General features: G+C 42.9%; 1 protein-coding gene across 1 annotated transcript in view; it reads left to right on the forward strand.

The window, feature by feature from the left end:
- The first annotated feature begins 591 nt into the window (after positions 1-591).
- The window catches only part of LOC144768389 (1,25-dihydroxyvitamin D(3) 24-hydroxylase, mitochondrial-like), a 43,302-nt gene continuing 31,083 nt past the window's right edge, over positions 592-12,810 (forward strand). The window contains exons 1-5 of the mRNA XM_078652018.1: positions 592-1,013; positions 1,772-1,962; positions 4,593-4,686; positions 9,479-9,575; positions 10,746-10,837. Coding sequence (XP_078508144.1) covers positions 783-1,013; positions 1,772-1,962; positions 4,593-4,686; positions 9,479-9,575; positions 10,746-10,837 — 705 coding nt within the window. The 5' untranslated portion in view covers positions 592-782. The remainder of the gene's footprint in view (positions 1,014-1,771; positions 1,963-4,592; positions 4,687-9,478; positions 9,576-10,745; positions 10,838-12,810) is intronic.

The following is a 12,810-nucleotide window of genomic DNA, read 5'->3' on the forward strand; positions in this document are numbered from 1 at the left end:
TATAAGGGAGGAGAGTGCCAAAAAAAGACGCCACTAGCCTCGAGCCCCCTCCACCCCCAACCCGCATCCGAAGTTTGGGTCTGCAGCTGCACCCCTGCATACGCGTGCCAAACTCTGTATGATTGAAATCGTACGATAGATTATTCGCATCACATTTGCACCGCTGTTGTGTAACATTTGGTATACACCGGTGACCGAGATTTACCAATTTTGTAATATTTCTGCGGGAGTTTCAAGAATCAATGCTAACCTTGTGCTTAGGTTCAGCAATACATTGTACCTCGTGATAAAGACTGCCCCGATGACAGCGACGGGAAGGGATTATACAAGCGGCAAAGTCAGAAGTAAAAAAAAACGTGAGAAAAAATAAATCATTACCCTTCCTACACTACGTATGCAGCAGGAATAACAGGCAGGGTGGGCATGAACAAGTCTGACCAATCAAGAGCGAGCCGCCTGTAGCCAATCAAAAGCGAAGGTGTCATTGGTTGCAGCATTGCTTTCCTTCTTGAACTGTCTCGCATTCCTGAATTTTTGGCACGAGCGCCACCCTTTCATGAACTTGTGGCGTGCGTTACTTTTATTTTCCCCAAGTCAACACTGGCCCCACACCAGCTCTGGATGGATTCTTATTGGCCGCAGATAAAAACCCAACGAACCCATCTAGTTGCTAGAAAGTATAAATATCGTGACAAATGCTGCATTTTTTTTTACTAAGGAAGAAATTGTGCCTGCTTTCTTTGTGCCGCCGCTACTACCTGCCTGATTATTTTATTTAAAACATGAGCTTTCGGGTGAAGAGAGATTTGATATGGATGTTCCTGAAAAAGAGGCTGGTGGACATGCAGGATTCTTTCCTGACATCTTCTGTCGGGTGCCCCTTCCACCCCAAGCAGGTGGCACCCTGTCCACGCTCGCTGTCTGCAGTCCCTGGACCCACCAAGCTGCCACTGCTGGGGAACCTGCTGGACATCTTATGCAAAGGTGGCCTTAAGAGGCAACACGAAATTCTGGTAAACGAGGGAGACCTTTATTCCTTCAAAAACATGCAAATACATTTTTTGAAATAACAACGTTAATTTAAATAGTCTTTTTTTTATACAATGGAAAGTTATGGTATCCTTGTTTATCTACCTAATGTGTGTTTGCAGGCTATGTTCTTGTTTATAGCAAGCACTGTTCAAAATGTTGTAGATTTGAAAGTAGTTTAAAAGGCTCTGTTTGTTCTGTGTATTCAAAGAAATATTTCCAAGAACCGCCTTTGTGTCTATCCTCGGACACATGTTTTCATTGAGTTAATGCTAACCACGTGTCCTTTCTTGGAGAGAAACGGCGGGATGTGTAAACTGTGCATGAGTGTACATCTCTGGCCAGTCTAGCCGGGCGATTTGGGCAGAAAATCAGAGTCCGTATTAATATCAGGGACGTGCCAATTTGTGTTCCATCCACTGAAAGTGCTTCTTCTTCGTGCAAGAGTTTGAAGCGCTGTATAAGTGCAATTGCAAAACAATGCAATTAGGCACGCTTATAGCGCTTTACGAGACCCGAAAAAAAGCATAGGGCATAAAATGACAAGTGTAATACTTTATAAAATCTCGCTCAATTTGCAGTTTGTGCCCGACATATTCCAGACTGTGTCGTTGCCCATAGGGTGGCTAACACATACTGCACATAAACGCCTTTTAGAACGTGTTAAATGCTGAACACGTGACCTCAGTCCTCGAGAATAGGGTGTGTTCTGACAGCATGTTTTTGATTTGCCCTCCCGCAGGCCGGCTATCACAAGCAGTTTGGGAAAATATTCCGGCTGAAGCTGGGGTCCTTCGATTCGGTCCACATCGGGGTGCCTTGCCTCCTCGAGGCGCTGTACAGGGCAGAGAGCAGCTACCCGCAGAGACTGGAGATCAAGCCGTGGAAAGCCTACAGAGATTACAGAGACGAGGCATACGGGCTCCTGATACTGTAAGTACACGCTCCAGGGCTTTAAGTGGGCCGGGTCTTGCCGGTGCTCAGCGCTGGCAGTTCTAAAAGGCAGGTGCCGAGACGGGACTCTATCGGGCTCTCTGTTTTTGTCCTCGCCCTCAGGGAAAAAAATCTCAACTCTGCAGCAGTATCACTGCCCTTTCAAAGAGACTCGTTTTAGTTCTTTCACAGTCTCACCATTTCAGAAGCATTTTCAATATATTATACTACAAATCCTTGGTTGTTGATTATTTCCGTTGCGCCTTTAACAACCATTGACAAAGCCAATAGTACTGGCTTGTTGTAAGTGTAATGCTACTTGCTGGCTAATATATCTGGATCTATTCACAGAAGTAGAAAAATACCAGCCTGCGTGTGTGGCAGCCCAGGCTGAGACAGTGTCCCGGGCACACACACAGCAGCACATGAGTACTTCACAGGTCTTCAAAAGACCATTTGCTTGTAACTGAGGCTTTGCTGTTTTTCACCCCTTCTCAGAGCCCCTGCATCTCCACTCTGCCTACTGCTGGAAGAATTACACCCCCCCCTCGAAATTTTTTCTTAGCCTCCCCACCCCCTGAAATTTGTCTCTAGTTGTACCTCTGATGCTTAGCATAGTGTGCTCCCGGTCTGGTATTTTGCAACTTCTGTGAATTTAAAAATATGCTATTCAGTGGGAAATTCACTATAGTACATTGTTAAACCTCTATTTGTTAATGCACTGCAGGTGTCTATGTGTAACCAGAGAGCCACAGAATTAAATCTTGGTTGGTGCAGTGGAGCATAGTGACTTGTGTATTTTTAGTGCTACGATGTCACAGCCTGTAACCAAATAAATATTTGTCCACACAAAGCTTCAAATGATTTGATCAGTTAAAGCCAGTACCAGCTCCCAAGCATCCTTACATTAGCATATTACCCTTTACATTTGCAGAATTCAATTGTTGCACACATTTGCATTTCTTTCAGGCTAGCAGGCACCCTGGCAGGAAAGCTTGTTTATGTTTAGTCTACCCGGCTTTGGTTTCACAGCACAGGAGACTCACTGAATGACAATTCCAGCTGAAGCATTTAAACTATCTGAGCTATGGAGATCCACAACTAGGAAAAAGATAACGGCCACACTAAACCAGACGAAATTTTGGCTAGTACACAAGGCATACTGGACACCGGCCCGACTGGCCACCCTGGGCATCAGAGACAGCGATGTATGCTGGAACTGCGACAAGGAGAGGGGGGACCTAGAACACCTCCTGTTCAAGTGCCCAAAAATAAAGGACTTTTGGGGAAGAATCAGAATACTCATCCACGAGATCACAGGCATAGACATACAAATAGACTTCGCAAGCCTAGCCCTAGGTTTCACATCCCAGGCCATCACAACGACAGAGGATCGTGACCTCATAGACCTCCTGCTGACAGCCGCGGTTAAAATAGTCCTAACTAACTGGAAGGACAAATCGAAAGCGGCACCCCAAGCATGGCTCAACTGGGTCACGTTCCTAAGGGGGGCAGATAACATCACAGCGAAACACTCACCGAAAACGCACAAGCAGTCAACCATGTGGGGGTCCTTAGACCTCTACCTATCATCACACAAACCGCCATAGGCTTTTGAACAAGATGTAACTGAGGGCACACGCTGAACCTATGCGTTAACAAAAAATGCCCTGCACACCTCTCATCTCCTACTATATCTCTTTACTGTTCCCTTCGGGACCGGGGCCGGGGGTAAGATTCGGGCCAACACAGAGACAGGACAAACGTCAAGCTGCTCCATGGAACATGTACGACGGAATCCGAACTTTGAAACACCGAGCTTTCTAACAACCTCAAGCGTACGGACTACAGCCCCCCCCCCCCTCCCTCTTCCTTCTTCCTTTCTCTTCCTCCGCCTACTTTCTTCCTCCACTCATGTATAAGCCTTGTCCATGTAAATATATATTTTTTACAATAAAGAATTTCAGAAATAAAAAAAAAATAAACTATCTGAATGAACTGTTCAGGGCCGGTTGTCTTTTTACAAAAAGTAGGGGAGTGTTTCTTCACAAATCAAAAAAGTATGGGCACATCGTGCCCCTCTGATCCTGCCCACTTGAGACCTCTGACTGAGGTAGGCTCACTTGGATGGTCTGAATGACTGAGAGCCATTCCTTTTTTTTTTCTTTGAAGTGACCCTCAGTCAGTGGGAAGAAACTGCCCTGACTTGGATTGATTCTGGCCCAACTGGAGATAGTTAACTTCACTGGGAGAAAACCCACCAACTCCTGTTATACAAAGTTTACCTTATTGTTTCTGTAGATTTAATTCATATAATTGTACCCTTGGTTGGTGCATTGTTCTAATAGCTTTATAGATTTTCCACCTTGGGCATTACCATTCATTAAGGCTCTCTCACTCGTCATGTTCCCTCATCTGCCGCTTGAGCTTGCTTATAAATTAAGTACAGGGCATTTAACATCAGTACAGCCCTCAGCAGTACTGCTTTGTAACTGAATTTGTGAAGCTTAGACTTTGCTTAATTAAGAAAGGTGGAATTGAGCATGCAGCTATGTGATACCAACTACACTTACTTTACTAAATTAAATGTGATATTATTTGTTAACACTTGCCCTTATCACAATGTCTAGGGAAGGAAAAGAGTGGCAGAGAGTAAGAAGTGCATTTCAGAAGAAATTAATGAAGCCCACAGAAGTTATGAAACTGGACACAAAAATCAACGAGGTATTTATTGTGGACAAGCTGGTAGCACAGGGCATCTTATCGAAGTCAAACCGGTAAAAAGCACAAACATGTAATGGATGTAAAATGATTTGAAGGTTTGGAACAGAGTTACATTGAGTTCTGAATTCACTATCTGGGGTGTAGTTAATATCAACATATTTTACAGTAAGTGCCTAAAAGGGAAATTGACATGTATGCAAATCATCTGCTCCTGGAAAGGGTAAGTGAGGCATATAGATCAAACTCACTAAGTACCAAGCTTTCACTAGGGGATGGGGAGCAAAACCTAACGTGGTAGAGAGAAAACCACTGTCCATTTTGAAAATCACATGTTGAAACAAATGTTCCATGCAACAGTGAAATGTATTCAATTTATTTTAATTCTTTTAATAGAACTGCTGACACGTGTTTCTCTTGGCTAGATACCCCCAAGACAATTTTTCAAGGCAAACATGGTTCTGTTTAAGTTGTGTTAATGTCGGATATTAAAGTATGTAATTGCAGTCTGGGTATAAGAATTGTCCCTGTAAACCTGTGTGCCTTCTAACCTGCAGCATGCAATTGAAAGAGAAATATGAAGGTATCATCACTAAACCCATAAATAGTGAAGACATTTTACAGCGATAGGGAGTATTTCAACAGGTCAGAAACAAGATAATAGAAGAATAGTCACTCTCTTGTAGGGAAGGGTGGTTTCAGAATGGTCAAAGGGTGCAGCAGATGACTTCACTGCAGAATTTAAGATGATAGACCCCCCTGCACATCATTGCAAACATATGTAGGGGCTTTGTCATGGTGGTACTTGTGCACCGGGGTCAAAAAGATACTATTGCTACAGTTCTTCACCTAGGATCAGGGTAATAAAGCATACTTTATACCCTCAGAGTCTCTCAGTCCATACAACAAAGCAGCCCATCACCTCAACAGCCCGGCATATCTTGAGTCACAACAAATCCATTACAATGATATGGCCATAAACTCAACATACTATTTCATTTCCATTTGTTTCCCTAAATATGCCAGCAACATTTCTACTCCTCCCACCCCTTTCTATTGCAAGAATGGCCCAGCAATTTAGAAGCACAGGGGAGATTATGGGTGGTAGCATGTTTATAACTAGTGTTCTTATACAATATTTGTGTCTGGTTGGTTTGAGCCATCCAAACACAAAGAGTATTAACAGTGGGTTGAAGTGCAGAACCTTTCAAGTGTTGCCCAGTTTTCCCATTAAATATCTTTAGTGCAAAATGCCCACTTATTCAGGCTGCAATAATGACTATGAAATTGACAGTATGTATTTATCTGCTTATTGTTTCTGTTGCAATTTACTCACATCCTTGGGGCAGCTTCAGAGTACAAAAATATAATTCATAGACTGCTTCAGATCTTTCAGATTTGTTCACTTCTTTTCAGAAATGTTACTCAAAAAGGTCTTCCTTGAAATTTTAGTCAGACACAATATTCTGCATGTTGTACATAGTGTCACTTTTTAGAGGACTGATGAAATGAATGCAAAAACTGAGAAATATTTTGGCTTTTGAGACAAATGCTTATTTCCTATTTGCGAGAGAGTGATTTATTAGTTGGGGTGAAATGAGGTAAACCAGAAGTAATGAAGGCACAGTCTTGGTAGGTCCAGATAAAGGTTTCAGTAATTTATACCTGAGCTCAACCTTTTGGTAACTATAGCATAGAGCAGGTAGGTTAAACTTGGGGAAAACAGTAATAAAGTCAAAACACAACACCATAAAATAGCATACCAAGTTATGAAACTAGTGTATAATGTAATGAATAAAATGACACCAAAAGGACAATAAGAAGAACTGGAGATTTAGGTAAAACAGCACCAAAAAGCGCAGTGCACCAATGGTAATGGTAGACCGGTACGTAGGTTCAATTTCAGGCAGAATGTGATGGAGTGTGAGTTGGAAACGCAGACCAGGTTCCACCTGGTCGGTGGTTTTACCTTGGACTTTTCTCTGGTAGTCAAAATACTTCAGCAGTGCAGAGCAGCAGGATGTATCTTAGAATGGTTCCACGAGGTCTTGATGAAGCCGTTGGTTTTGGTGGGAAAAGCTTTGAGCGGGAAATTTCAAATTTCGCACTCAGGGAAGTCCTTTTCTTGGTAGGATACTTTTGGTGCTTTCGCCCAATCAAGATTCTTACCTTTGAGTTTAGTCTCTTTTTCATAACTCTAAATCCTCCAGTTGGGCAAGTCCATGGGCTGTGTTTCACGAGAGCTCCATGAGATCAAATACTTTCTCGCTGAGGTCCACTGAATAAGATTTGCAGCTGGGGAGAAGCACCAAGCTGGTGGAACCTGTCTCTTCGGCCCACCGATGTTGCATCTTGGGCAGATCGGCGTGCCTGGTTTTCCCAGTCCTCCAGAGGTCATGAAGTCCAAACACTTTTTAAGTCCTAGGTTTTCAGGAATGGTAGGAAAGTCCAGTTAGACTCAGCCAGCTATCCCAGTACCTTAGGAAATGTACTTGAAGGTCAAGGCTGTCTCCAGCCGATGCCTCCAGCAGGGGCCAGGTCAGGTCTTGTAGGTACTGGTCAGGTAGACACTTCAGGAATAGTCTCCTACAGCTTGTTATGGCCCTGTATCTTAAATAGGAGGTCACCTGGCCACTGGGTCCACTTCTTTGTCCTGGAAGCAGGTCCAACCCTTCAGGTCTCCTCACAGATCACAATCTGCAGGTGCAGTCCTTCTTTTTTTCTTTTGCAGGTCCATTAGTCTTCTGAAGAAGATGTTTTAGAGTGCCACATTTATGCCTGAAACTAGCTTGTTGGTAGAGGTGACTTCTGGTCCCACCCTAACCAATAGGGCAAAAGTTCCCAGAGGTATCCTTACCCATGTTTACAGCAGTTCCTCTGTGTCCTACTGCAAACAATCCCACAGAGGACCCTCACGTACTGAATCCCAGATGAAGAAACACTTCTTTCCCCGCACAGAGCCTGTGTGCCTACCAAGAGGTGTGGCCAGGGTTATGAGCAGTCCCCTCCTCATTGGTCACTGCAGACCAGTTCTGGGGGTAGTTTTTCAACAATATGTTTGGTGCCTGTCTGACTGGGGGTACAAAGGAAGGGACCTGCCTAGGTGTCTTCTGGCATTTATTTGTAACAGGGGAGGCCCCTTTGAAGTAAATTTAGTTCTTGGGTACAGCCCAGCTGGTCTTCTACCAGTGGAAGAAAATCTTCTCCCCACCCCGACGACATTGTCTATTCTCTGTGGCAGTTTTCACACCTTATCTTGGCTATTCCCTAGCTGGATGACAGTTGGATACTAATGTAAATTAGCCTCCCGGAGCCCGGGGCAAGGAAAAATATTTTTCTAAAAGTCAATTTTCCTTAATATTTATCAAAAATCTAACTTCATTATTAGGTTGGAGCCCAATAAACATTAAACAAACAAAGTAATCATTTTTCTAGCTGGTCTTTAGCCTGAGAAAACAGAATTAATATTTAATATTGCTTCTTGTGTTTATGTACAGCTAGGTAGCTTTACTGCAGTGAAAATACCTTTTGGGGCTAGTCACTGTAAGTGCATGTTAACTTTGCATTTTTACTTTTAAATACCATGCACCCTGCCCTGTGGGCTACAAGGCATACACAGGGGTGACTTATTCATATTTAAAAGGAATGGTTTCTCCTGTCAAAGTGGATACATTTGACAGGTTGTGCTGCAGTTTTAAAACTGCAGCAACCAGCTATAATGGTAGGCCTGAAGTCATGTTTGTCTTATCACACCAGTGGATGGCACAGTAGTGCTGGAGTCCAAAGGTGATATTTAACTTTCCATGCCACGGGTGTACTAAGGCACCATATACTATGGCCTTATAGGAAAGTTAACTATGCCAATCAGGGATTAGCAACATTTTACATGTTATAGAGACCACAGCACATGCACTGGGCACTGGCCAGCAGTGTCCAAGTGTCTAGGGTCTAAAAACCAGCAACAACATTTGACAAAAAGAAGGGGGACACACAAAAAGGGATGTTTTCTCACACTATTATCATTTGATTTATTTATGTAACTTATTTGTGAATTATTAATTTCCATATTGTAAGGCTTGATTCTGACAGTGGTGGTAAATGTTGATCCATGGCAAACATTTTTTTTGTGCAGCAATTGGAAATACAAGATCGGCAGTATGCACCTTAGCCCCCCAATTTACCTCAGACACATCTTCGTATACACGGAGAATTCATTATTGCAAACACCAATCCCACATGCAGTCCCTCATTTTCCAGAGTAAAACCTGGAATATCCAGTATTTAATATATGCAGTAAATACCCCTCCCCAAAGAATCAATATTTACCTGGTGGGGCAATTTCCCTATAATATGCCACATTCACAATCCGATTCTAAGTGATGTAGAATTGACCATGACAAGCCTACAAGAGCTGGGTAGAGAACAAAAAGTTTGGAGGATAGGGCAAGCAGTTGTATGTAGCAGTCAAATATTTTTCTGTATTGCTGTCTTTCCCCTGGCTGAAATTCCTAACCCACAATGGGAGGTATTGTGGTGGAATACCGCTGTAGCATTCTACTCTGTATTTAGAGTTTCTTTCAGAAACTCTAAAGGAGGTGGTACGTTTCTTTAGTAGAAGGGACCTGGGAAAGCTTCAAAGCTGATGTTCTCGCCCATCATTTTACTAATTACACCAGTCTAACACATAATATCACACTCCATAAGCTTCAGCATCCTACATTAGACTAAAAGCGACAACAATACTATTTGGATAGAAGATGTAATAGTGTATGAAAACATTTCTTTTTTCTTTCAGGTTCTAGTAGATTTTATACAAAGGATGGATGCTCTTTCAGATGAAAAAGGAAGGATTAAAGATCTGTATTGTGAACTGAACAAATGGTCATTTGAAAGTAAGATATTATTCTGAAAATATTCTACTTAGGAAGAAGTGTGGGTAACTTCATGTGAAGAAACCACTTATTCTGGCATTGCTGACCTGTTTTGTATTCTCAAAGTTCTAAGGAAAGAATACCTTGCTGCACACAAACCTCCTCAGAGGTATATTTCTCTTTCCATTTGTGCTGCAGAATGCAAAGAGGAAGTAACAGGGAGAAATTAAGATATATCTCCTAGATACCCCTTTCTCAGTTAGGCACACCATAAAAATCAGGGTTTATGTCAAAATGCATGTGTCAATACATGGGATTGGCCATGCTCCACCCATGTAACGCCTAGCCGATGCAGAGTAACACAGCACAGCACAAAACACAACATTCTTTTCATTTTTTTACAATGCCACATAGGGTGCTGCAAATCAGCCCTTGTGTGGCTTTGTAAAACTCAACTAGAATTTTGTGTCGTGGCTGCTCTAAAATGTGGTGCAACAATGACACAAAATGTTAGTAAATATGGGCTCAATAGAACCAACTTCAAGAAACCACCACCTTGCCAGGGATAGCAAGCACTATATAAATGTAATGAAAATATATCCATATAAAAATCCAAACCAGGGGCCACAATCCGCCATCTCTACAGTGACAGCTTCATCAATCAACAACATGGCGTACTGCTATAGCCGACAAAGATGAACTGCATGCGAAAAGACTTGAACCCTCACCGGGAAATTTCCCAGCATAGGTTATACTCATGTGGATGAAGTTGAAAGTTTCCGATTTCCACCTGTTCCTTCTAGGGATAACCCTCGCACACTTGTGAGAGAAATATCAGATATTCCAAACTCTCCTATCTCCTGTCCCATCAAACTCTATTTCTCAGGAAGTGAAACATGTGTAGTTTTGACAAGAACCATCAAGTTCTAAACTTATATTCCAACATGAAAGCCCTAAGAATTAGATAAAATATACTGGGAAAATAATTTCTGCATAGCTAAGTGTACTCTTGTTTGCAACAATAACTATAGCTATCATATATGTGCTCCATTATTTATTTTAAGCAAATGAGTGTTCTAATCTGGCCAATAACAGCCATGTGTATGCTTAAAATGTATATATGTCGTTTATAAAAAATATAACTTTCCAGTGCACTGTGTTTGCAGCAATAACACTAATATGTTTGTCCAGGTATCTGCTTGGTGCTGTATGATAAAAGATTTGGACTTTTGGAGACAAATATTGGAGATGAAGCAATGAACTTCATTCAAGCCATAAAAACTGTAAGGCTACAAAATGTTTCCCATGCACTAGTGTGTCGCTTATTGTTCTTTGAATCTATTGCAAGCTTGATGATATAATTGCAAAATAAATGTTCATTTGTCATAACTGGTAAAAATAGGCCCCAAAGTGTATTGTGAAAATTCATGGTGTCATTGAAAATATTCATGTTTCATTTGATCTTACAGTCAAATTGGAAAGCTGTATGACCCTTGGCGTACAGCATCTTTGTAGTGCCTTAAAACAATCAAAATTATCCCAAATTGTTGTTCACTAAGATCTTTGGTCATTTGAGACACTCTGTCACTAATTTTCCTCAACATTCTAAAGAGGAGTAACACCAAAGCCAAAGTTAGAAAACCACATGTCTGCACAAACCTTTTGAACACTATAAGTTTGCAGCTCAGCTCCTTAACCGCATCAATGCGGCGGCTTTTCCTGCTGTACGCGGCAATTTTAAAATTGCCGCGTTACATGACAAGCTCAGCTCGTCATGAGCACACGGCAGGTTACGCTCATGACGAGCTGAGCTCGTCATCAGCCCCGAAGGGGTTAAGTAGCATGTTTCTGTAAGATGGTAACATAAGAATCAACATTGCTTCCTAATCACAACTAAATGTCAATTTGTGCAGATGCCCCCCCACTTTTTGCCCTCATTTGGACTGTTAGATGCTGGGTTTCGACTTCGACAGTGCACTGAACCCTGCTAGATAGGCTCCAGTGCCAGTGCTCTCTACCTCAAAGTGACATATGTAATTGGCATCCCCAACTGACAGAGACCATGCCCCAATTGTATGTCCCTGTTAAGTGGTACCCAGGGCATGGGTGGTACAGGGATACTAAGGCCCTGCAGCACTGATTGTGCCACCCTGAGTAACTAAAGTAAACAGATGGTAGCATGCCTGCCATTGCAGACTGCAGGAACCGTGCTCACTGCCTCATTTTGACTTTGTTCTCACCATATGGGACAGGGTGACAGCACTGCTCTTAAGTGTATGTCAGTCACCCCTAGAGAATGTCTCTTGTTCCCAGAAGGCAGGGTGCTGTATATTAAGAGTGCAGACATGTCAATGCAAGCGTGTATGTCTATATAATGGGATTACCATATAAGTACATTATAAGTGATAGGTGGTCCAAAGGATAACATGGGACTTGCGCTCAGGCACTCCAGGTTACTAGCTCCATTATGGTACCACCTAAATATAGTTTGGTGTCAAACAACATGTTTTCTCTCTCCTGACACACATCTGGTGTCAAGGGAAGGGGCTGATTAGTTGTTGCTTACCTGGTTACCCTAGCTGACATGTGCTTTGCCTGGCAGTTCCGAGCTTTCCCATCCCAGCTGCCACCAAGACAGGTTTCTGACCTCCTGCCATGCAATGTGAACACTCCCAGGAGTTAGAACAAAGGCCTGGGTAGGAAGGATGTCACACCTCCCCCTCCTAAGTGGGCTAATGAAGTGACACATCAGAGCAGTGAGCTTCAAAGGCTGCACCACCTCTGATATGCATCTGGGCTGTCCCTCTGAGGAGAACACCACCCTCCCCTTGCCCCAGGCATGCTTGAACCCTGTCCTGGTGGAAATTGGGTATGTAGGGGGTGTACACCTCCAGGAAGGATGGCCACACCTCTAGGGTGAGCAGCCTGCTCTGTACACCTAAAGTTAAATCCTGCCATCTTCAGGAGGGCAGAAATAGAAGGCTCTGGATAGAAAAGGTGAGCTACACTACCGGATATGGTCACCTCAGGGGAAAATTAGAAGTAAGGGACTAGCTGCCCAATGACTACTAGCTTCCACACCCCAACCCCCCATAATCCAATATTTAAGGAACCCCCTGACATCAGAACCTCAGTTCTGATCGTCTTACTTCAAAGAAAGACATCAAGAAGACCATTTTACCACAACAAAGCTTGCACAAACAAAGGGCAGGATACCCTGGACGCGTGGCAACACTGCTGGGTACTGTGTGATCAA

The sequence above is a fragment of the Lissotriton helveticus genome, chromosome 7 (assembly GCF_964261635.1).
Source record: "Lissotriton helveticus chromosome 7, aLisHel1.1, whole genome shotgun sequence".
Classification (NCBI taxonomy): Eukaryota; Metazoa; Chordata; class Amphibia; order Caudata; family Salamandridae; genus Lissotriton; species Lissotriton helveticus.